A 24,126-nucleotide genomic window follows, 5' to 3' on the forward strand; every position below is an offset into this window, starting at 1 on the left:
TAATATCTATTGAATATCTATTAGGTTTATAAAAATTGAATATTACAGTATTTACTCTTTCATAACCTATAGGTACGTAATAATAGAGATGACAGCCATTGTTTAATTACCTAGTGTTTATAACTATAAATGATAGTGACTTGAATCTGGATAATGTAAGCTATATTTCATATTATATCTATTATCTTCAAAACAGTTTGTTTTATGTTAAATTGAGTTATTATATATAAGTGCAAAGTTGAATGGTTTATTGGTTAATCTTTTGTTGGTTATTTAGTTTGTTTATTTACAATAATTAATATGTTTCATTATTCATTAATTAAAGTAAATTATTTTATCGGACGTACAGAGTTATTCATTATTTAAAATAATTTGTGTTTAATGAAAATTTTAACTTATGTTACGTTAAAACTCCAGATTTAATTTAATTGATGTTCGTTTAAGAACTTAAATTGTCACATAAATTACTTAAAAATAATCGTTCATTCTTATGAATATTACATTTTGAAATCATAATAAATTTAAGAAAAACTGTATCAAAGTATTTTAATTGTTCTGGAAACTTTTTATAAAATGTATAATACTTGAGATATTTTGAAGAATATATAACAATAATAATAATAAGTAAAATAGACATAATTATTATGCAGCATATAATAGTAACTTAGAAGAAATAATTTTTTTTCACGTATGTCTAAGCATAAATGCTTTACTATTTTTCTATATATCTACTCTATACTTTAGATAGAAAAATTCAAAAATATTTATGCCTCAATTAAAAAATGCTAATTTTTTTACGCTTCAATTAAACTTTTTTTGGTCTCAAATGTATAAATATCATAAATATAAATTTATACAATTTAAACATACATAATATATTATATAAAATATATGATTTTTTTGATTGTTTCAGTACAAATAAACTATATATATTTTAAGTAAATAATGTTCAGGAATCTAAATTATTGGTATCCTGATTTAAAAAAAAAAAACCGTTTTTGTTTTAGTAGTTTGTTTATTTTTTTACATTTTTCCACAAACATAAAACAGTTATTTTATGTTATTAGAGTTGTGTTCAATTGAAAATTATATTTTTATTGGACTTAAGAACTTACATAATATCATTCCTTTAAATTATGTATAATGTATATATTATATAATTTATGTATTAAGTTAATATTCAGTTCTTAATACTTGAGTATATTTTCTGATTAATTATTCATTGTGGAGGTTTTTTTAAACTATTGTCTTTTTTTGCACTAAGCTAGGTACCTATTGCATTTTATCTTGAAATAGTACCAATTTATTAGTTTTTTCATTAAATTATTTTATTATTAAGGAAGTTTAATAATTCTATCGAAAAAATTGGAAAAGGCTCATCGGCGATGGTTTTTCATCGCTCAAAAATATCATCTTGGGGCTGTAATTCTCAACGTACAAAAATATAAAACTATAAGATTATGTTCAATTCTACGCCCAACTATTTTATACCTGTTAAACTGCACGCACGTTGCATTAAACCTAACAAAATTACTTTAGATAATTTTTTGAATTTTACACTAAAAACTGATAAGATGCTAAAAAAAGAAATAAAAGTTTCACTTTTAAAATACTGTTACAATAATCGAACTATACGCACCTACCTCCCTAATAGGCACCGGTAAAATATACGATTGAGAACGGAATTTTTGGTAACACGATTGAGAACGTTCGATATATTTTTTTTCTATACGTTGCCAAATTTGATCTAATGATAATTTGAGCACAATAATTTGTTGATATTGAATTAGCAATATATTATGTTAATTGTTAGTTGTTATTAAAATTCTAACTGAAACTCCAGCAGAAACAATATTGAAAATAGTTATGATAGTTAGAGTCAAGGTACTAAGAATAATATGTCTATGCCCTATGGCAAAAGCAAATAGGTTAAGTAGATTTGGGGTCTTAGATGATCATCTAAAAATGTTAGTAATTACTAATGATCTATGAATATAAATAATTTGTAAAAATTATTGAAGTATAACAAATACTACCTACATCTAATATTACATATAGTTTATTTTTTTGTAAAACCATATTTAAGGATTATTATCCTAAGTATGAATATTTTAATTGTTTTAAAAATTATTAATTGATGACTTTTTTCAAAAATATTTATTTTATGCATACGGGCATGAATCTTTAAATAGCCAAATAAATGATATGGCAACGTTGCACTTAAATTCGTTCTCAGTCATATTCTTTTTTTTGGTTTTTTTGGGGTCAGCGGTAGGTTCTTTGTTATTTTTAAGTGTTCTCAATCATTCGATAGCATAATATATAACTTAATTATTTTAGAAATTTTGAAGCAATTTGTTAATTAATTTTTATTTTATTTTATTGTTATTCATAACACATTATTTATTATAGCTTTAAATTAGGTACATATGTTACACTTAATATTAGTACTACAGTATTGCCTTTAATATATTTCTTAGTTGATATTAGAGCGTATATAGTATTATATTTTGATTGAACAAATAGTTCAAAGTAAATTCACGCTTTATATAGTTGCCTACTATATATAACGTGGGCGTAGACGCGTGGGTCGATTAGACAACGATGTCGTCATAAATCCGCAGTACCGGTAACAAATAGTCAAGTGTACTCTTTCGCAGTAGCTTAACCAGGGGGGGGGGGGTTTGGGTGTTTACCCCCCCCCCCCCCCCATTGACATTTCCCGCCCACCTAATAAATATATTGTTTATAGGGTTCGGCATGTTGGTCGTAGATTATTTTAGATAAGTTATAAATTTGTCTTATGAAATGGCAAAATTTAATATAAAGTTTAAATTTTTGCATATTTTGTCATATTTTAGAAAAAGTGCACATTTCAGCGATTTTTAGCATATTTTGCATTTTTTTTAACTTAAATAAACATACAATTGTCGGGAAAAATCATGTTTGGATAACATTGAAAAATATCTTAAAAGTATTATGTTTGGTTAGGTACAATAGGTGCTAATTTTGATATTTGGGAAGCCGAAGCCTAAAACCATACTATTATAAAATTGAATAAGCTTAAAAAAATTTAGTAAATGTTTGGGAGGGCTGTTAAAGTTGTTGGTGGTGCTTGGCTACAGTTGGTCCTATTTTCGCATATGATACGTAAGATTTTATAAGTCTCTTTGTGACAAAACTGTGTTAAAACTATATAACTGACTTCTAGATTGTACGAAGAAATGAAAATCAGTAGATACGTGTTCGATTTCACGGTGTTCGCATACCACGTTTGTATTATCAATATTTTTAAAAATTAAGTTGTTTTATTTCACAATAGTTTAAAAATGTCCAAAACATGCAATCTCTGTTCATCATATTAATCAATATAGGTACCTACCTATATTAAAATTAGTAAACCCGTGTATAAATTATTTTTATCATGTTTATATACTTATTTTTTAGTTTTTTATTACCAAAATTGTAATATGTTTTCAAAAATAATATAAAAATGTAGCTGCATACATTTAAGCATATTTCGATCATTTTTAGTGCAACAAGTCAAGTCCCGAACCCTACATTTATTTATATACGAAAACTGTAAAAACTCGGTTTTGATCTATACTTAAATAAACCCCCCCCCCTTCCCCCATTTCATAATCCTGGTTACGCCACTGCTCTTTCGATCACCATTCACCTGTCGTCAGTATATCGTTTTTATGTTTATTATAAAAAAAGTCATATTAACTATATTTTGCATTTAGATAATCAACTTTTGTCGTTTTTACGTATTCATATGCAACCCATTTCTTCTACTATGTGTGGTATTTACGATGCAATTGACGCTCGAAACATTGTTCTAATGGAAAGAGAGAGGAGGAGAGATTTATTTATTTTTAATGTACTATACTACTATACCTATAAACCGGGTGTTTGCTAAAATGGACAAGAGCAAAACTAAATTGAATGGAAACTAAAGGTTGCAAAAAAAAATTCTCATTTCTACTTAAAACCCCATGAAATCTCATCTCATTACGTACACTGCAACTTTGGTATGATTTTGTTATTAGCGGTTTTCTTTTTTTTTTTGTTCTGATTTGCCTGCCGATTATTTATTTTCCTTTCTTGATACATAACCACTATATCTAACGACTATAACTGTGAGCGTTTAACAAATGACGTGAACGTAACGCGGTAACATTTCAATATCCGTAGTATGTAGGTACTCAATAGTATGAATATATAAATTCATTGAATAGAATCATTGAAATTTTGAATCTTAGGATTAAAAAAATAAAAAATAAAATAAAATTGAATATTTAGTTTTTCTTAAAATACCTATATACCCTTTATAGCCTTTCAAGTTTTCAACAACGATAGTTAAGGTTTATAATAAAGTAAAAACTTACCTTATTATTACATAATATTATGTGAAACACATAAAAATAAAAAAACATTTTTATAAAATTGAAAATTACTATATTATGTTAAATTATAATAAATTAAATTAGTTACTTTCATCTAATTATACTTAAAACACTTATATATACTACCATTACTAAATGTTTTTCAATTTCGAACATTCATCGAATATATGGGTATATTATAAGTACTATTAAAATTTCAAGTCTAAACTCTGAAGTTAAGATCTAATAATAAAAAGGTGGATAAGTGGATGTCGCTCTGCTGTACAGTAGGTTACAAGTGGGTCACTGTAATGGATGGTGTTAAATTTGAATTCAATGATATAATATCATTGTAAAAGAAAAACGATTCTGAGCGAAAACGGTCAGTCAGCCTATGATTTTACCAAGTATATTTGATGATATTATTGTGAATAAAGTAATTTATATATAATCTATTTACTCGGAGCCTTGTTTTAAATGTTCAATCTTTAGCCATAAAAGTTAAACATTTTATACATTTTTAATCACAAAATAATTAATAAATTATAAATTTGATAAATGTTGTCAAAATTTGAACTTTAAATGCTTATAAAAAAAAAATTGTGCCTATGTATTTTTAATATTTTTCAACTGCTATTAGAACGATATATCAGGAGCCTTATATTAAATTTTCACGCTTTTTTACCCAACAAATAAAAATTTATTGATATTTATAGAAAAAAAAACTAAAAAAATTGAAAACTGACAATGTCCGTAAACAGCTCAAAAAGAGTCAAAATATTTTCAACATTTTATGGTGTATAGAAAATGCTAATATGAACATTCAGTGAAATTTTCAAGTATCTACAGTCATTCGTTTTTTAATTACAATAAAATAAGAAAATTGTTACATGAGAAATCGAGTAAATATCAAATGTTGTAAAAATATAAATTTCAGACGCTCATAAAAATTTAATTTAAGTTTCTTCTAGACATTTTTTTTTTGATAAATGTAGACAAACTTATGAGTAATCTTATATTACATTTTCAAATCTTAGATTTAAAAAGAAAAATTTTTATGAATTCTCAACTCAAAATAATTTGCTATTTTTCGTGATTTTTCCGTATTTTGTCAAAATTTGAACTTTAAATGCTTATAATTAAAAACTGTGACTAAGAATTTTTAATTTTTTTCATCTGCCTTTGAAACAATAACCTAGGAGCCTTCTATTAAATTTTCAAGCTTTTTTAATCAACAGATAAAATTTTATTGATATTTATAGAAAAAAAAACTAAAAAAATTGAAAACTGACAATGGCCGTTAACAGCTCAAAAAGAGTCAAAATATTTTGTCAATTTTATGGTGTATAGAAAATGCTAATATAAACATTCAGTCAAAATTTCATGTCCCTACGGTCATTTGTTTTAGAGTTACACCAAAAACCAAAATCGATTTTCTCGAAAACTGATTTTGCGTAAAAATTCCCGTTTTTCCTTAATTTTTCTTTTGTTTTTCACGTCGCTTGTGAAAACTACTGAGAAATTTTTAATTTGACCCCCCAAAGTGCCAACTAGATTCACTTTCCTATCAGAAAAGTTACTATTGAAGAAAATCCAAGCACTTTTACTGTCCTAAAAGGTGATGACAGACACAAAAATAAAAAAAAAAATAAAAAAAAAATAAAAAAAAAAACACACATCATTGTAGAATCAATACATTCATCGCTTCGCTCAGAATCTAAAAAAGTTAAAAATTATAATATTATAATATAGGTACTATTTTAATTTTAATTATTGTACATAGTTAGCAAAACATAACAATAATAGGTTAATCTTATTGTCCAAGTACTTTAAGTAAAAATTACTTTATGAAATTACTTTACAAAACTCCTTACCTATATTTTACTTTGTGGAATTGTATATTTACCAAATAGTAATTTTTTCATAGAGATTTAGATTTGAATTCTCTCAAGTAATTATTACAGACATTTGAAAAGGTCAATATATTTTTAATCAGCGTTCAACATTCCGTGAAATGTCCTCGGTTTTTAATACAATGTTACACGGTATGTTCGTAGTTTGCCAAATAATTTCACTTTCCTGATTATTCAATGAAGTACATCTTATGCAGGCATATTTGATTCATTTCAACTAGATATAGGTAATATAATCAATTTTCGTGTGATGTTCGTGGATCATTTGTATAAAATATAATACTTGTTTTATCATTGTTTTAAATCATTTACTATTATAATATTTGCTGTGATAATTTAAGGTACACGCTACCTATAAAATGTATCTGTAATGTTAACGATCATATTTTGTATAATAGGTACCTATGTTAGTATTTTGATATTGTGTGAATACTTATTAATATGAATGTAGGTATAACAATATTTAAATAAATTGGATGTACCTAGGTATCTCGAGTTACAGAATATTTTTTACTCAAGTTTAGAATATTTAATTGTATATAACTATAATATGATTTTTAAAGACTGTATATAAATAACTAATAGGATAGGTAATGTACTCCAAGTAGTGCGATGAGAAATAAGTTCTATATTAGAAAAATTAATAAAATTTCTTTTTTAACTATGTATTGTGTTTTTAAAAAAGAAAAACAGGTAATCAAAGTGTTAATTAAACACTAAATGGCTATTGTAATTGTTCGATCGAATGTTGCGCGTAAAAAAGTATTAATGAATCAACCATTGTGACGCTTGAATTGAGGTATTAACCATAGTAGTTGACGGTCGATAATAGTGATGATAGTTAGGCGTATCCATTAATAATTTTTGTTTATATTTTATGATGGAAATCTAATAAACAACTTGGTTTATACAATTAGGTTAAGTCCATATTTGCATATAAATTAGTTTTTAATAATTGAAAATCGTTTTACGGTTACATTTAACAATACAGTAAATTCACGGTATATCCGCGGGATAGGGTGTTACGGCAACCACGGACAATAAGTAAATTCCGGGGTTAATCCACAAAATACAAATTGAAACAAAAATGTTATTAATATATTATTAAAAAAAATTATATTATGAACAATATTAAATAGTGTTTATAGAAAATTAGACAAGTTCACGTTGTATTTTTATTTAAACATTCATATTGGTGCCCGACTACGTTGCAATATAATATAATATGTAACATTTACATTTATTTTATTACAAAACTATGTATTGTATCTACATAGAGACGGACTTTTGGCTGCCGATAACCTAGTGATTATTGTCATAGGTGTGCGCAGACCTCTGAGTCAGGTATGGCTAAAAAGTGATCACCTACGTACCACCTTGTCATAATTACACAAGAAAAAATTATAGACATTTTCATTACAAACTTTTAAGTGACCCTTTCGTTGGTGACTGGAAAATGTAAACAATCAGTTTTCATTATTTCACACCTACAAAATTCATCAATATTGATTTAAAATTTTAACCAAATATAATCTAATAAAACAATTTATTCAAAAACGTTCAAAGTATAATATATAAAATTAAAAATTGTCAATTAACATTAATATTTATTTATTGTTATAAATTATTCATGGGAAATCGACTTTAAGTCTATTAGTTTATGAGATATAAATATTTAAAGTTTTGATGAGCGGAGTAGTGGACATACATTTCGCGGGGTAACCCCGTACCACTCAACTTCGCTCAACTAAACTTAAATACTAATAACGCATAAACTACTCGCACTAAATTCGATTTTTATGTATCGAAATACTTCAAAAAAAATTATTATTCTGCTTTGAAATATGAAATTAAAACTATGTTCTCATTAAAATAATTTAAAAATTAAAAAATATTTTAAAATATAATTTTTTATTAACAAAGTTGTTTTGTAAATTACGAAGTTATATAAAAAAAATATTTTCTTAAACAATGACACTTTTTAAAATAATGAGTGTTCAATTTTAAATGAATCGCCCTGTATAGTCTCTCGAGCAAACACAAACGTTTAAAAACTAAAAGAGCCTTACCTACTTTTAGTCATATCTTCATAAGTTACCAACCCACCCACATATAAAAAAATCTCATGTGGGGCTAAAGCCCAATCAACCCTACCCATGCGCACGCCTATCATTATTGTAATGTTTTTTTTTCCATTTTCAGAACCGACATAACACTACGGACGTGCATTCGACGGATGAACCACTTTTCGATCAGTGTCCGTCGTTTTTGTGCTTTTGCATTGCACATGCATTCAGGGCACATGCGAACAAATGGTTGACAAAGTGACCGAAATAGTCAATTTTGGAATGGCGATCGGTAGGATACCTACAATACATAATAATATGATATCTATATGATAACTCATTTTTTCTTATGATATCGTTTTAACATTAGATGGCGTGTTTATTGCCCATATTTACATATTATAACGATGCCGTAACTAATAATAATATACATACATGGTGTTATAATATGTTCTGCGATCGTGCATATATAAATATAGACGTGGTGCGGACGCTGCGGCAGAAAATCATCGCCGTGCGCCGGAAGCTGGGCATCGGCGTATGCTTGCGCACCGTCGTGTTGATATTTTGTCTCACGTTCTTCTGGGTACAGATGCATATGTCTGACGTGGCCGACAACGAGACGGTACAGATACTGGCCAAGCCAGACGGACTGCTAGATGCTAATGATTCCATGTTGCAACTGGTTCCACAGGTGCGATTTATATACATACAAACAATAATAATATTATACCTACCTGCATTGCAGTATAAACGCCTTGCGTGTACTTAATACGTATGCCGCGTATACAAGAGTTCCATAATAAACATGTATTATCAGAGTAATCCTCATAGTATAATATCCGAATTCAAATGGTTATGTATTTTAAGTTTTTAGGTTCAGAGTGATAACTGATTAAAACGAATGTGTATTAAATTTGATCCCCGGTATATAGGTATTTATTAGTGTTCGATGTGGCTTCCATCTGACTGAAAAACAACTAATCGATATAGTCAAATTTGTCACATACTCGGGGGATTTAAGAATTAAATGTCAGGGCTCACCCATAAGTGTAGTTTCGTTTGACTTTTTAAGCATAAAATGGATACAGTAGTTTATTATTCTGTACAAAACCTCCGCTATTATTAAACCAAAATTTAGCAAGATGAACTCGTCGGAATTCGTTGAATGCGTGCTACATTTTGCAAAAACGTATTGTTCTATTTCTATTGTTCGAATTTTATTTTATTTTTTTTTTGTCTTTTAATTTCGTATTCGCATATTTTATGTATACAGCATTTGCACAAGTACTTGGTCGCGTTGCCCCAGCGTGACCGTCCGCACCAGGCCATACTGCCCGGAAATGCCAGCGAACACATCGCGACGGCGGTCAGTCTGAACGCATCCGAAATACGACGTCTGATTGATCAGCAAAACTCCAAACAGGTCGTTCTCAACGAAGACGTATACGGCCCGTTACAAAACGATTCTCTAGTCATTGTCATTCAAGTATGCAATTAAATTATTTGATATAATATAATACATTATACATTTATATATGCCTAGACGCTGAAGGCATACCTGTGTATTAAAATTAATTCGTACAGAAATGCCGTGTGTGTGTTTATTGTTATTAATTATTTTTATTATTGCCATTATCATTATTAACTATACATAATATAAGATTCATTATACGTTTCCGAATGCACACTGAATGCCGGTCTATTGGAAAATGATGGACTCAAATTATATGGTATTATTGTAATATATTGTCATAAATCATTTGTGGCCTGTATACTATTTAGGTCCACACGCGTATTATGTACCTTCGGCACACCATAGTGAGTTTGGCAAGAGCGCGAGGTATCGAAAACGCGTTGCTAATATTCAGTCACGACCATTATGACGAACAAATAAACGAACTGATACAGATGATCGACTTTTGCAAAACCATGCAGATATTCTATCCATATTCTATACAAACGCATCCGGGTTCGTTTCCCGGTGAATCTCCGGAAGACTGCCCCAGAGACATTGCCAAATCAGAGTAATTATTCCAATAAAATGTATTATTCATTGTATAATATATGACAATAATATTGAAAACGCTGCACCCTCATAATTCATAACATGATTTCCACGTGTGTTTTTTTTTTCTGTTTTTGTTTTCCATTGCGGCAAATAGTGCGATTAAACGGAAGTGTATCAACGCCATGCATCCGGATCAATACGGTCATTATCGAGAGGCTAAATTCACCCAAACTAAACATCATTGGTGGTGGAAAGCAAATAGAGTGTTCAACGAGTTGGACGTCGTCAGTAATTACTCGGGTATGTATACTATGTAACGGACTTGTCGCTTCCCCCTGTAGGGCGTTGAATGTGTGGCGAGTTTAGTGGTGGCAAATGGTAATACATCGTGTATCTACCTATACATTTTAACGGTGACCGAATACTATACGTCGGTTAATTTTTGTCGCGAGAGTTTTGAAAATATCAATATAATATATTTATATAGGTAGAATGAACAAAGCATGACCATTGGGCATTGACCACCCCCCCCCCCCCCCCACTTTACATTTAATAATGAATTTATGCAAATTCTGATTATTTACACAATTTAAACTCCTGTGGGTTGTGACAATGTCCTTTTTTCAATTAAAAACTAAACTTACTTTATCGTTAATCATAAATCCAATGATTTTTTTGAAAATGTTGATGTATCTAAATCAATATTTGAACGAGTAGTTTCTGGCTTTGTTAAAATGTTTAAACTAAGAATAATAGTTCTTAAAAAAAGGTTTTAAAAACTATAAAAACTAAGTGATATATTTTAATCTAGGTGGTACTTATTATATTCGGACAGTTTTCACAAAATTTAAATTGTTAACAGATTAATATTAATCACTATAATTTTAGAATCATGATTGCCCCCACTTCTAAACCTATCATCTTTGAACTATTCTTAATACACAAAAAAATAACTCATAAACCACTTGTTCAAATTTAAACTTTGATACATCAACATTTAAAAAAAAATAATTTACTTCATGACTTAAAGGAAAAAAAGGTAATTTTAATTTTAAAAAGGTGGACAAGTGGGTGTCATTCTGCTGTACAGTAGATTATACGTGGGTCACTGTAATGGATGGCGTTAAATTTGAATTCCATGTATAATATCATTATATATACGGAAAACGATCCTGAGAGAAGACTGTCAGTCAGCCTATTTTATTTTTCTATTTACGTGGAACCTTGTTTTAAAATTGTAATTCTTAGCTATAAAATTTAAACATTTTATATATTTTTAATTACAAAATCATTTTTCAATTTTCGATTTGATAAATTTTGTCAAAATTTCAACTTAAAATGCTTATAAAAAAATGTGTTTTGAATATTTTTCAACTGCTATTGTAACAATATATCAGGAGCCTCGTAATGAATTTCCACACTTTTTGACCCTAAAAATAAATTTTTATTGACATTTATAGAAAATATAAAAATCAAAATTCAAAATGTCCGTAAACAGTTCAAAATAAATCAAAATATTTTGAAAAATTGTTGGTGTATAGAAAATGTTAGAATAAACAACCAGTGAAAATTTCATATATTTACGGTAGCTAATTTTTATTTTGTTTTTCCCTGTGCTTTTTAAAACTATTGGAAATTTTAATATTTGACCTTCCGAATGCACCAACTAGATTCACTTTACCATCAAACAAGATACTGTTGAAGAAAATCGAAGCAGTTTTACTGCCCCAATCGGTGATAAAAGACACAAAAAATTAAAAAAAACTCACATTGTAAAATCAATACATTCTCGCTCCGCTCAGAATCTAAAAAAGAAGTTGTTATCGCCACCAGGACACTTTGTATTCAAAATCTTAGAATTGACACGGACGGTCCTCGGGCCGCGATGGTAGCAAGTACATACAATGTACAAGCATTATAGCGAATCATCTAGATCAGTCATGCCCAACCCGCGGCCTGCGGGCCACATGTGGCCCGCCAAGGTATTCCATGTGGCCCGTTACAAATTATTAAAATAAAACAAAATATTCCAAAAAAAGTAAAATTATTATAAAATACGGTTTTAATTAATTTATAAATAAAAAATACAATAATAAAAATAAAAAGTATATAAAAATGTTTTTAATGTGAAATTTGAACTTGTGTTTCATTTACTAATAATGAAAAATCTGGTTGGAATTTAGTTGTTCCAATCCTCAAAATTGAATGAAGGTGTTCATCCGTTAATCGCGATCTATAAACTGATTTTGTTTGTTTCATCCGTGAAAATATTTGTTCACATATATACGTCGAGCCAAATACAGTTGCCATTTTCATCATAATGTCTCTTAAAGCAGACATCTTCGTGTGAAAGCGTTGAATAAAATTTTAAAATATCATTTTTTTTCATTGTTTGAAATTCTTCATAGTAAAATGAATTTGTTAAACTCAATAAGTTCAAGTTGAAAAGAAGTATCGACATCAATTTCATCAATATTGAATGGATTTTCAAATAAACGCAACGATTTTTCGTGTAATTTAACATCTGAAAATCGAGATGAAAAATCGGTTTGGAATTTGTTTAACATATCTACAAATCGATTTGTTGAACATAATGATTTTGTTTTATTCTTAAATATTTGGCAGTTCTCAAAATGACTGAAATCACTGCGCTCAATTTGATTAATAAATAATTTTAATTTTGCATCAAACGCTTTAATAGAATTATACATGTCAAATATGAATTTTCCCGGTCCTTGTAATTTAAGATTTAAAATATTTAAATGTGTTGTTACGTCTGTAAGAAAAGCTAAATCCCACAACCAATTATCATCATTAAGTTCTAAATTTTGTTTGCCCTTGTCGATCATGAACATTTCAATTTCTTCTCGTAGATCAAAAAATCGTTTCAAAACCTTTCCTCTGCTTAACCATTGAACGTGATTATGGTACACCCAGTGCCGCATTAAGCCAAATTGCCGCCCCGGGGCAATATAAAATTTGCCGCCTCTATAATATATTTAAAAAAAATATCATATGATTTTCACCTCTCTTTATTCGCTATCATAAACACTGTGAGTTGATCTCGTGTTGTTACATCAGGAGTCAAGTCTACTATAAGTGAAAAATATTTAAATAATTTTTAGTTTTTTTTTCTATAAATATCTTGAAAATTTAATAGAAGGCTCCTAGGTTATTGTTTCAAAGGCAGATGAAAAAAATTAAAAATCTTTAGTCACAGTTTTTATTTATAAGCATTTAAAGTTCAAATTTTGACAAAATACGGAAAAATTAAGAAAATTAGCAAATTTTTTTGAGTTGAGAATTTAAAAGATTTTTCTTTTTAAATCTAAGATTTGAAAATGTAATATAAGATTACTCATAAGTTTGTCTAACTTTATCAAAAAAAAAAATGTCTACAAGAAACTTATTAAATTTTTATGAGCGTCTGAAATTTATATTTTTACAACATTTGATAATTTCTCGATTTCTCATGTAACAATTTTCTTATTTTATTGTAATTAAAAAACGAATGACTGTAGATACTTGGAAATTTCACTAAATGTTTATATTAGCATTTTCTATACACCATAAAATTTTAAAAATATTTTGACTCTTTTTGAGCTGTTTACAGACATTGTCAGTTTTCAATTTTTTAGTTTTTTTTTCTATAAATATCAATAAAATTTTATTTGTTGGGTAAAAAAGTGTGAATATTTAATATAAAGCTCCTGATATATAATAGCAGTTGAAAAATATTAAAAATACATAGGCAACATTTTGTTTATAAGCATTTAAAGTTCAAATTTTGACAACATTTATCAAATTTATAATTTATTAACTATTTTGTAGTTAAAAATATATAAAATGTTTAACTTTTATGGCTAAGGATTGAAAATTTAAAACAAGGCTCCACGTAAATAGGTTATATATAAATTACTTTATTCACAATAATATCATCAAATATACTTGGTAATATCATAGGCTGACTGACCGTTTTCGCTCAGAATCGTTTTTCTTATACAATGATATTATATCATTGAATTCAAATTTAACACCATCCATTACAGTGACCCACTTGTAACCTACTGTACAGTAGAGCGACTTCCACTTATCCACCTTTTTATCTTTTGCTGCTTTTTGGTAAGCTGCACCATTTAATTTAATTCGCTTACCAGACATGGTATAGTACTCAATAACATAAATTTAACAAACACAACACTGTTGTCTACCGAAATTGCATCGATACTGTGGTAGTGTGGTCGTCAACAGACGACAGTCGATGATAAGATTACTAAAATGATCCTCAAATACGTATTTTTGCGATTATTATTAGATCATACAGCCCGCATTGCCCGCAACTGCAAACAGGCGACAGCTCTTCGATGTGATTGAGTCACTCGCCGAAAATTAAAAGCTATAAATAACACAGACACACAACTGTGATCCATTTAGTTATTATTGAATCGTTGATAGATAAAATTATTATTGGTATTAATATTTTTAATATAATAATAATTATTTTAAAAATTTAATACGAAATTCGTAACGGAGAACGTATAATATTATAATATGATATATTTTCTAAAAATCTGCCGCCCCTCAAATCACCTTAAAATTGCCGCCCCGGGGCAATTGCCCCCCCTTGCCCCCCGTTAAATGCGGCTCTGGGTACACCACGTCATTGTACTCAGCTTCTATTTCAAGAAGAAAACTTTGAAACTGTCTATGTGTAAGGCCATGAGACCTAATAAAATTAACCGCAAAATTATATTAAGATTGAGATTATGAGTACTTTTATATTTGGTGGCCCGCTCGATTACAAATGTTTATCAAAGTGGCCCGCCGAGGAAAAAAGGTTGGGTATCACTGATCTAGGTACTCGTTTTTGAATAAATACATTAATGAATGGAAATACTAGTGTGTACATGATTGGTTAATCACTCTGTATATTCTATACTTCATAATATACTGTCATTCTGGTTATTACAAGTTATAGAAAATACGATCAATTTTCAACTATTAATATTTTTCTATAATAATTTCTCTAGAATCAAAAATAAATATCATTAGACTTTTTCCGTTATATTTTTGTTTGTGAATACATTATTTTGGGGGTTATCCCGAGGCTTAAAAATCTTAACACTTTCCAAAAATTGATCAAACGACATTTCTATATCATTTACTTTTCATTTTCAGGCCCGATTTTATTTTTGGAAGACGACCATTATGTAGCCGAAGATTTCATATACATGTTAAAGTTGATGGAAAAATCGTGTAGCGTAGCGTGTCCGCAGTGTAGTATGTTGTCGTTGGGAACATACTTGAAAACGTATAATTTTTACGGAGAAGCAAAGGTGCGTTATAATATTTTATCAATTATTTTAATATTTACATACGTATAAATGATAATATGATAATCTTGACCCCGTAAAATGTATGTTGAATATAATATGGTGTTAATTGATAATTTTTTCATTATGACTGCTGCGGTTTTGGATCGATTTTGAAACACACACAATACATTACATAAATGTATAAAAATAAAATCGACATTGTAGAAGGATATTTTAAGGGTAATACGCCGACAGCAAATATTTGCTGCAGAATTAACACCACCGTCATGGAGTTTTAAAATAGTTCCTTCATTTTCACATTATGATAAGGTTGAACAGTTTTCCTTATTTGTACCTACATTTGTTTTTTTTGCATGTATATATTATTATCTAATTGTATTAATAACCCAATTTTAGTTTCCGTAATTTTTCCCATCATACACCATCATATACCTGTCAAAAAAATGTCTTCTTTTGATGTTCGACATAAAAATATCTGCATGCACATTCCATACATGCCTACCTACTTTTAACAAGAAATCGCTACCTTTAATCGTTTTCTTTAATAGCTTTTCGCCCGGTTGCATTTTTATTACTTTTTTCACCTCACGTATAGAAAATTGTGCAACGTGAATTAAAAATAATTCAGAACGCAGATTGATCAGAATTAATTTTTTTCATGAGTATATGTAGTAATTTAGGTGCATTAACCTTGAACTGTTGGTTATTAGTTAGAAGCCTCCATGCGACTTGCCCGCCATGCAGTTTTTCAATACGTTTAATTTAAGAAATAAGGTAAAAATTATTCCTATCGGCTATCGATCTTAATGAGTTTTGTGCTAATGGTAATTTACTAAATACTTTTAATTTGTGGACACATACCTAACCACCTAAATAAATAAAACTGTTTAAATTGCATTACAATAAGCCACGCAATTATTTCACCAATTGATGTGGGTGTGTATGTTGTTGTACCTACCTACTTAATACATTTTAATGTCTGTTTTGCACGATTAATAATATTTGTTCAGGGTTTAGTAGTGGTCATAATGATTAATAATTTTAATTTTCTCTTAAACTGATTAATCAAACTAATTTAATTTATCTTTTAATTTAATTTTTATATATTTTAGTTGTTATTTTATAGATAATAAGAGACAGTACGTATAATAAAATCAATTAAAACACAATTTAACTAACTTCTATTTATTACAATTGCTGAAAATATATACTTGCATGTTGCAACATGCATACAAATTGGATGGTATAATAATTATATAAGCAATTAAAAGTACTAAGTATTACTTGAAAAAAGTTGAGTTAATTATATTATTGATAAACCATTTTTGAGTACCCTTCAATTAATTTTTCAGAAAAATAAAACGATAATGTACTTAATATTTAATATATAGAATACCCGATAGCTTAACAATAAAAACCAAATGATAGTAATAAGTAATAACCATACTGAACTTACTCAAGTTGAAATAAACTTATAAAGTAAATAATATCTTTAATCTTAAGGAACTTTCAAATTTAACAAACTACTATTATTATTATTATTTTTTTTTAAGTTTAAATTTTTAAAACGTGATTACCTACCGATTCTGTTTTTTTTTATCAAGCATGGTATGGAATTCTTCAAATAGTTCTTATCATTCAGTTATTGGTAGTTTTATACTTTTATGAGACATTAGTACTCAAAATTAAATACCAAAAAAAATCTTGATTATTGGTATGATTTATTTGATTGTTTAAAGTTATTGTGTTGTTTATCATTAAATAAATAATCACTATTCCATCTAATAGTAAGAAAATAGTATCTATTTACCATCAAATTTACTATAGGTATCATTGTATGAATTAAGTTTATAATTCTAAAATTGTTTCTATAGAACTTAAATTTCTGTGAAAACACTTTTATGTCTGTTGTGTCTATCCGTCATTTTTTAAACTCGTTACCGTGGTTTTACTAATACTATTTTTGATTTTGATAAAACAATATTATTTAATGGCCTTTTTGGCCTAGACTCCTAAATGTATTTATAGTTTTTTAACATGTATTTTTTAATTAATATACCTATAATAAATTACATTTTCTACTGTTAATTAATATGATATAAAGGTCAGTACTTTATCATGTCTTGTTTTGATATCTTAACCGTTCTAATTATGTTAATTTAAACATTTAAATAGTCAATGTAACAACAATTGTTAGTTATTTGTTGTTTATATTACATATTGTGTAGGTATATATAACTCTGAAATTAGGTGTTCATGCTCATTACTTATAGGTTTTTCTTACTTCTTACTGTTTTATGTATTTTATGCTTGAAAACTAAAAAATATATTATATGTGTTCAATTTAAATTGACATCTATTGGTTTAAAAGAAAAAAGAGGTTAATTAATAATAATTGTTTTATATTTGACTCTTTTCAGAGGTTGCAATAAAAATGTATTGATTTATTTAACATTAGCTGGTTTTTGAACTACTTTAGTTAATGTATTGCATTATAATTGCATAGCATACCTTAGTTAATAATATTAGTAATATGTATGTTTTTATAATAATAGAGTTTTTTTAAGCATGTAGATTTATTGTTACATTTTGTGTTAGATTTTCTATTAATAAATATAAAAAAATGTTTCTCTAAATGTATTTATAGTTTTTTTAATGCATTTGTTAAAATCAAATTTAAACTAATTGTGTTTGTACAATATTTAAAATATTTTAGGCCGAAATTTCTCAATGGATTAGCAGCAAGCATAATATGGGTATGGCGTACAATCGGACTGTTTGGAAACAGTTTGTAGATTGTGCTGACACATTCTGCAAGTATGATGATTACAACTGGGATTGGAGTCTCCAGAGTGTATCCAATAATTGTCTTAGCCATGAATTTAAAGTGTTTGTACTCAAAGCACCTAGAGTATTTCACATTGGTGAATGGTAAGCTATCATAAAATTGAGACTCATATATAAATATTAAATAATAATGAAAAACATTTTTCTTGCTTAGTGGTGTTCATCATAAAAAAAGTTGTTTCGATATGGCGCTCATAGCTAAAGTTCAAAAACTGCTTAGTTCGGTGTACAAATATTTATTTCCAGAAAAGTTAGAAGTGACATATGCTCCAATCAAAAAAAAAGTACTGCGCAAAGGAAATGGCGGATGGGGTGATGTGCGTGATCATGAACTATGTTTGCGAATGGTAAACCGCCAATGGTGACATTTGGCAGTTAGTATTTAATATTTATTATATTAAAGAAATAGATCAAGTTCCTATATATCATGGGAGTATAGACCTCCTAAACGCATAGACATAATATTCAACATTGTAATATATTTCTTTTTGAAAGAGAACATACCGCTTTCGCGCATGTCAAATGATTCGATTGGTGCGTTGAGAACCACGAGATCACGCTAACAATGGGAAATTGGTGGGGGATGCGCGCCGCCGGACTTAAATTGGTAGCCGACCGGTATGTTCTCTTCTGAAACAGAGTATAGGTATTGTTATGTCTATAATTGAACCAAGTCTTATTTATTTTATTTTGTTGTTTTTTTTTATTATTATTATTACCTATTTATTTATTTATTTTTAATTATTATTATTTTTTTATTGGGTGAAGTTTGATTTTTATGTAATGCGTTGCCATAATTGCGCTCAAGAGTTTTTATTTTTATGTAGTACGGCAACTATTATAAGTTATTTTTAAGGCTCGATAACTAATACATTATTTATATTAATGTAGTTACGATATTTTTAAAATGTCACTGTTGGTTTGACTATTTGGCTTGAGCTTATAAACTCCAGTGATTTTAGAAATATACTGTCGGCATAACTGATAAGTTTTATATTGACACAAAAAAAATAACTTTTTCCAATTTAACATACCAATTTTTGTATGGTTTTCAGAGTTTTTCATCAATGGAGTACATTTTAATATGGTATATAACTGTATTTTGTAATACAAGTTTACACTTATGCATTTTTAATTTGTATTTCATTATTTAGCTTCAGCATTCCATTTCATTAAACATATTATTAAAACTAGTATACAAATTAAAATTAAAATGTGGAACTCTGAGATTAACTTTCTAGTCATTTGAAGTCAATATTTAACTTTTAGTTACGTTACTTTCCAACTATCAATAGTCATTATGTTAAGTTTCAAATGTGATTGTAATCTGCAAGAATTACATGAAAATAAATTTGTGAATTCTTTATATTTTTTTTATTTATTACTATTTCCAATTTAGATGTTATCAAGAAGAAAATGACTCAATTTGCTAAATCAAAAAAAAATTATGTATCAAAAAATTGTCTCTATTTTTAAACAAGTTTCATACAAACTTTGCTATTGCTTATTAATTATTATTTAGTATAACTAGTTAATAATCATTTTTCAAGCAATTTTATTCATAGTCATCTTACGGTTAAAGTCTAACTTCTTGAGTGTTCTATTAAATGCATCCTTATTTGTCTATGCCATTACATATCTATGTCTTAGTTAAGAACCACGGATGTATGATATACTTACAAATTGCACCAAATCCTTAGAATACAGAACAAATATTAAAAGTTATATTTCTATCACACTGTATTCACATAAACTAAATAACAACGATGCAGTTTTATCTTGTTATTTTAAAAAAATTTAATAATTTTCTAACAGAAATGTATTGTTTTTATTTATGTACAGAACATATACATTTTATTTTTTTAAAAACAAAACAAATGATTCAGAATAAGAGTTAGGTTACTCAAGAACATATTTTTAAAACATTTATAAGCTTTTAATGGATGGAAAAAAAATAATTGCATCGTTCAATATCCCTTAATGTTACAATTTACAACTGTACATTCTAATATTTACGCCTTGGTTGAATGTGATTTAGGTAATATATATTTTTATACTTAATTTACTCGTGATTAATCATTAATTTGGTGTCAAAATTATTTATATTACATTTCAAAACTAGTTGGTTATTATTATCCAAAAATAGTGATTTACATTTAAAATTAGATTCCTCCTAAATAATATTGACAACTCAAACAATTATAGTACTTACGATTGTATTGAAACATATTCATTAACTACTATTAACATACTCATAATCATCATATTATATTAATAATATTTCACCTATGATATTCTTAATTTAAATTGATATATTTAGTAATACATTATTGTACAATATAATTGTATTATATTTAATATTTATATAACTACCATATTATGCTAAAATATGAATTAGAACTCAAACCATTTTTTTTTTGTGTGTTGTGAAAGTAAATATAATTATTTTTAATTGAATCGATATTTTTGAAAGGTGATCATTATATAATCAGAAATAAATCAATAATATACTCTTTGTTACAATTAATGTGATTATAGTATTAACAAAGAAAAAATTAAAAATTATTATGATATGTCAATGTGTCAAAATTTATATTGTATATGTTCAAATAGTGAAATATGCTCAAAAACATTTATATTTACAGCAACTAAAGTTATAAAATAAATGTATTCACATAGCTTGAATGGAAATCAGCCTTTTATTATTTTGCTGTAGGCCATCTACGCTATAACCATCGTGTTTTAATACTTTTGTTATTTGATTTTTGTTCTCCTTCATCAGCTACCAATATAGGAAGTGAAATATTTAATTTTCTATTATTGTATTGTAACTAAATTTAATATACACAGTATTGAATAAGGTAGTCATTTAGAAAATATATTCATTGTGTCTCGATATCTGGGCTCTAAATCTTTGGCATATGCCTACCTGTTTAATGTGTATTTATTAATAATCCTTACAATATGACCTAAATCAAATTATTATTTATTCATCAATTTTATTTTTTTTCATTTTAAACTACTAGGATTTGGTATAATCAAAGTATAACCCTCACCTATCAACTAATAAATTGGTGCTTACCAGTATAATAATTTATATGAATGATGTTATTACCTATATTGGTTTTAGTGAATTTGATTTTGTGAAAAAAATTTAAATATTAAAAACAGTACATGTTGGTAGTTTGAAATAAATATATTTTTTTCATATGTTTACTTTATAATGAAATATATTAAATTGTATTTCATCAATGAAATTTCTTATTAGTCATATGCAAGAAGGCCAAAATGGCTGATTGATAAGTTAATTTGAATGATGTTGTTTTGCGATATGTTATTCAATATGTTTAAGTGTGATAATATAAGAATAAGCTTTGTACAAATAAATATGATGAATATTTTTGCGTTTTTTTACATGTACTGTACAATAAACTGCTATACAAATTTTGTGATGTTTGATTTCAAAAACTACTTACTTAAATATCTAATATATTTATTTATCCTTATTCCTTTTTGTATGAAAAAATAAAAAATGCTTAAAATTATGAATATTAAATATTCAAATAGAATACGAATACATCAACCATGTATTTATACTGCAGTGTAATGTTAAGCTAAATATTAAATATAAATCATTTTTTATAAATTGTTTTTAGGTCTAATATTTTATTAAAAAATAGAAATTTGGACATGTTTAATAAAAATATCACTATGTTAATCATGTCTCAGAATTATAGTTCAATATTAGTGAAACACTTAAATTACGTTTTAAACTACATATTTCATATTTCAAATGAAAATGTATTTAGTAAGTAATATATATTTAGGTACCTAATAGTCAACCAATATTTATCTAATTTTTTTCAGGGATGAAATAAATCAGATGGACCTTAAATGACATGTTACAAACTGACTAAAAATAAAACAACAATTTGGTATGTAATAGGCATCTCAGAGGCGTATTTACGATTTTGGTGCCACTTTTTTCTCAGTTTCTTTTTACTCATTGTCACAAAAAACTTTTTCAATTTACTTAAAAAAGCCCCCTCCAATTTACAATTTACTTTTTCTCTCCGTTAAAAGTGCAGGGCTTGAAACCGTTAAAAACCCGAAACCGAAACCGAAAAAAATTGGATAACGGTATTATAATTAAAAACCAAAACCGAAAATATAATTTAAAAAAACGGTATTTTTTTTGAAAATCTTTGTATCTTGACATTTTTAAAAGTTTACTTTACACAACAAGCGATTTGAACGCTTGATCCGGAGATTCAAAAAAATTAATAAACTAAGAATGAACGTAAATAGTCCAGGCCTTAAAACCGATATTAAATCCAAAACCGAAACCGAAAAAAATTAGAAACCGGTACCTATATAAAATCGAAACCAAAACTGAAATTTCCTAATACTGGTATTGAAAAATGTAAACCAAAATCGATAAAAATAAAACCAGTATATACAAAATCGAAACCGAAACAGAAATTTTTTCAATCGGTTTCTAGGACTGTAAAAGTGATAACCCAAAATGTATATTATTGCATTTATGCTTCAACTAATTTAGAGAATGCTTTTATTTTATCATTACCACTCTATATTTATTCCTAATAAAAAAATCAACCTTAATAATCAAATAAATAAATTATTATTTTAGATGTTTGCCTTTTTTATGACAATATAATAAAATAAATTGTATATAGAAACTAGTTGAACCCGTGCACTTCGTTGCCCGTTAAATATACCAACTCTTTATGACTCAAAACTTTGTTCAGTTCGTTATTTAATATTCGGTGAATGGTGTTCAAAATTAATCTTAACTTTTCTGTTGCCCGGAATAAAAATTCCGATTCGCAGCTGTATATTATCGGGTAGGCAATCTACCTGCGGTAGATCGCGGACCCCATGCTGTTTGTACGGAAGTGTATGATTTAACTCTAAAGATTCAAAGTTTTATCAAGTTTGTCGTTTTTTACCTTGGTGGATTAATATAATCAATTAATACAAAATACTTACTTAACCTGTTGCGTCGCTGTTGTATTTTTTACATCCAGATTTCCTACTTTTCCAGTGGATTTTCCTAAAATTGTCTTTCATAGAAACCTTTTCCGTGATATACTCTTTCGTTTAAAGAAAAAAATCAAGAAGATCTGATAAGTAGTTCCAGAGTTTACCCTGTACAAAGAAACAGGCTCGTAACCAATAGCAAGCAATATACAAAACACTATTATTATTTTAATCAGTAACTAAATTTTTTATTATTTAGTTTAATTTTTTCTGGACAGATTTATGGACTATCGTAGTTTTTAACATCCAATTTTTCTATTTTTCCGGTGGATTTTTTAAAATTTTATTTCATAAGAACCTTCTCATGACAATTACGAACACAACAAAAAAAGAATTAGCGAACACGGTGTAGCCGTTCACGCGTGATGCGATGACCAAGGGAAACATTTATATATATAAAGATATGTATAGAAATATAAAAGATATTATAAGAATGAAGCAGGTTATCACTATATAATTTCTAAACAAATCCAATAAAATAAAAAAAAAAATAATTTTTCCGTT

At 27.5% G+C, this 24,126-nt stretch overlaps 1 protein-coding gene across 4 annotated transcripts in view; it reads left to right on the forward strand.

Annotated features, from left to right (window-relative positions):
- LOC132944889 (alpha-1,6-mannosyl-glycoprotein 2-beta-N-acetylglucosaminyltransferase) overlaps nucleotides 1–22,004 on the forward strand; it is a 62,281-nt gene extending 40,277 nt beyond the window's left edge. For 2 of the 4 annotated variants that reach the window (XM_061014424.1, XM_061014423.1), the window contains exons 2-10: nucleotides 8,504–8,659; nucleotides 8,847–9,061; nucleotides 9,644–9,856; nucleotides 10,153–10,394; nucleotides 10,533–10,678; nucleotides 15,557–15,714; nucleotides 15,919–16,023; nucleotides 18,431–18,645; nucleotides 18,716–22,004. In XM_061014424.1, the coding sequence (XP_060870407.1) occupies nucleotides 8,614–8,659; nucleotides 8,847–9,061; nucleotides 9,644–9,856; nucleotides 10,153–10,394; nucleotides 10,533–10,678; nucleotides 15,557–15,714; nucleotides 15,919–16,023; nucleotides 18,431–18,645; nucleotides 18,716–18,926 (1,551 nt within the window). In that variant the 5' untranslated portion in view covers nucleotides 8,504–8,613 and the 3' untranslated portion in view covers nucleotides 18,927–22,004. Of the gene's footprint in view, nucleotides 1–8,503; nucleotides 8,660–8,737; nucleotides 9,062–9,643; nucleotides 9,857–10,152; nucleotides 10,395–10,532; nucleotides 10,679–15,556; nucleotides 15,715–15,918; nucleotides 16,024–18,430; nucleotides 18,646–18,715 lie in introns of those variants that run through there. The other 2 variants (XM_061014422.1, XM_061014425.1) reach the window with 2 other exon arrangements.
- The last annotated feature ends 2,122 nt before the right edge of the window (nucleotides 22,005–24,126 follow it).

This window comes from Metopolophium dirhodum, chromosome 5, assembly GCF_019925205.1.
Source record: "Metopolophium dirhodum isolate CAU chromosome 5, ASM1992520v1, whole genome shotgun sequence".
Taxonomy (NCBI): domain Eukaryota; kingdom Metazoa; phylum Arthropoda; class Insecta; order Hemiptera; family Aphididae; genus Metopolophium; species Metopolophium dirhodum.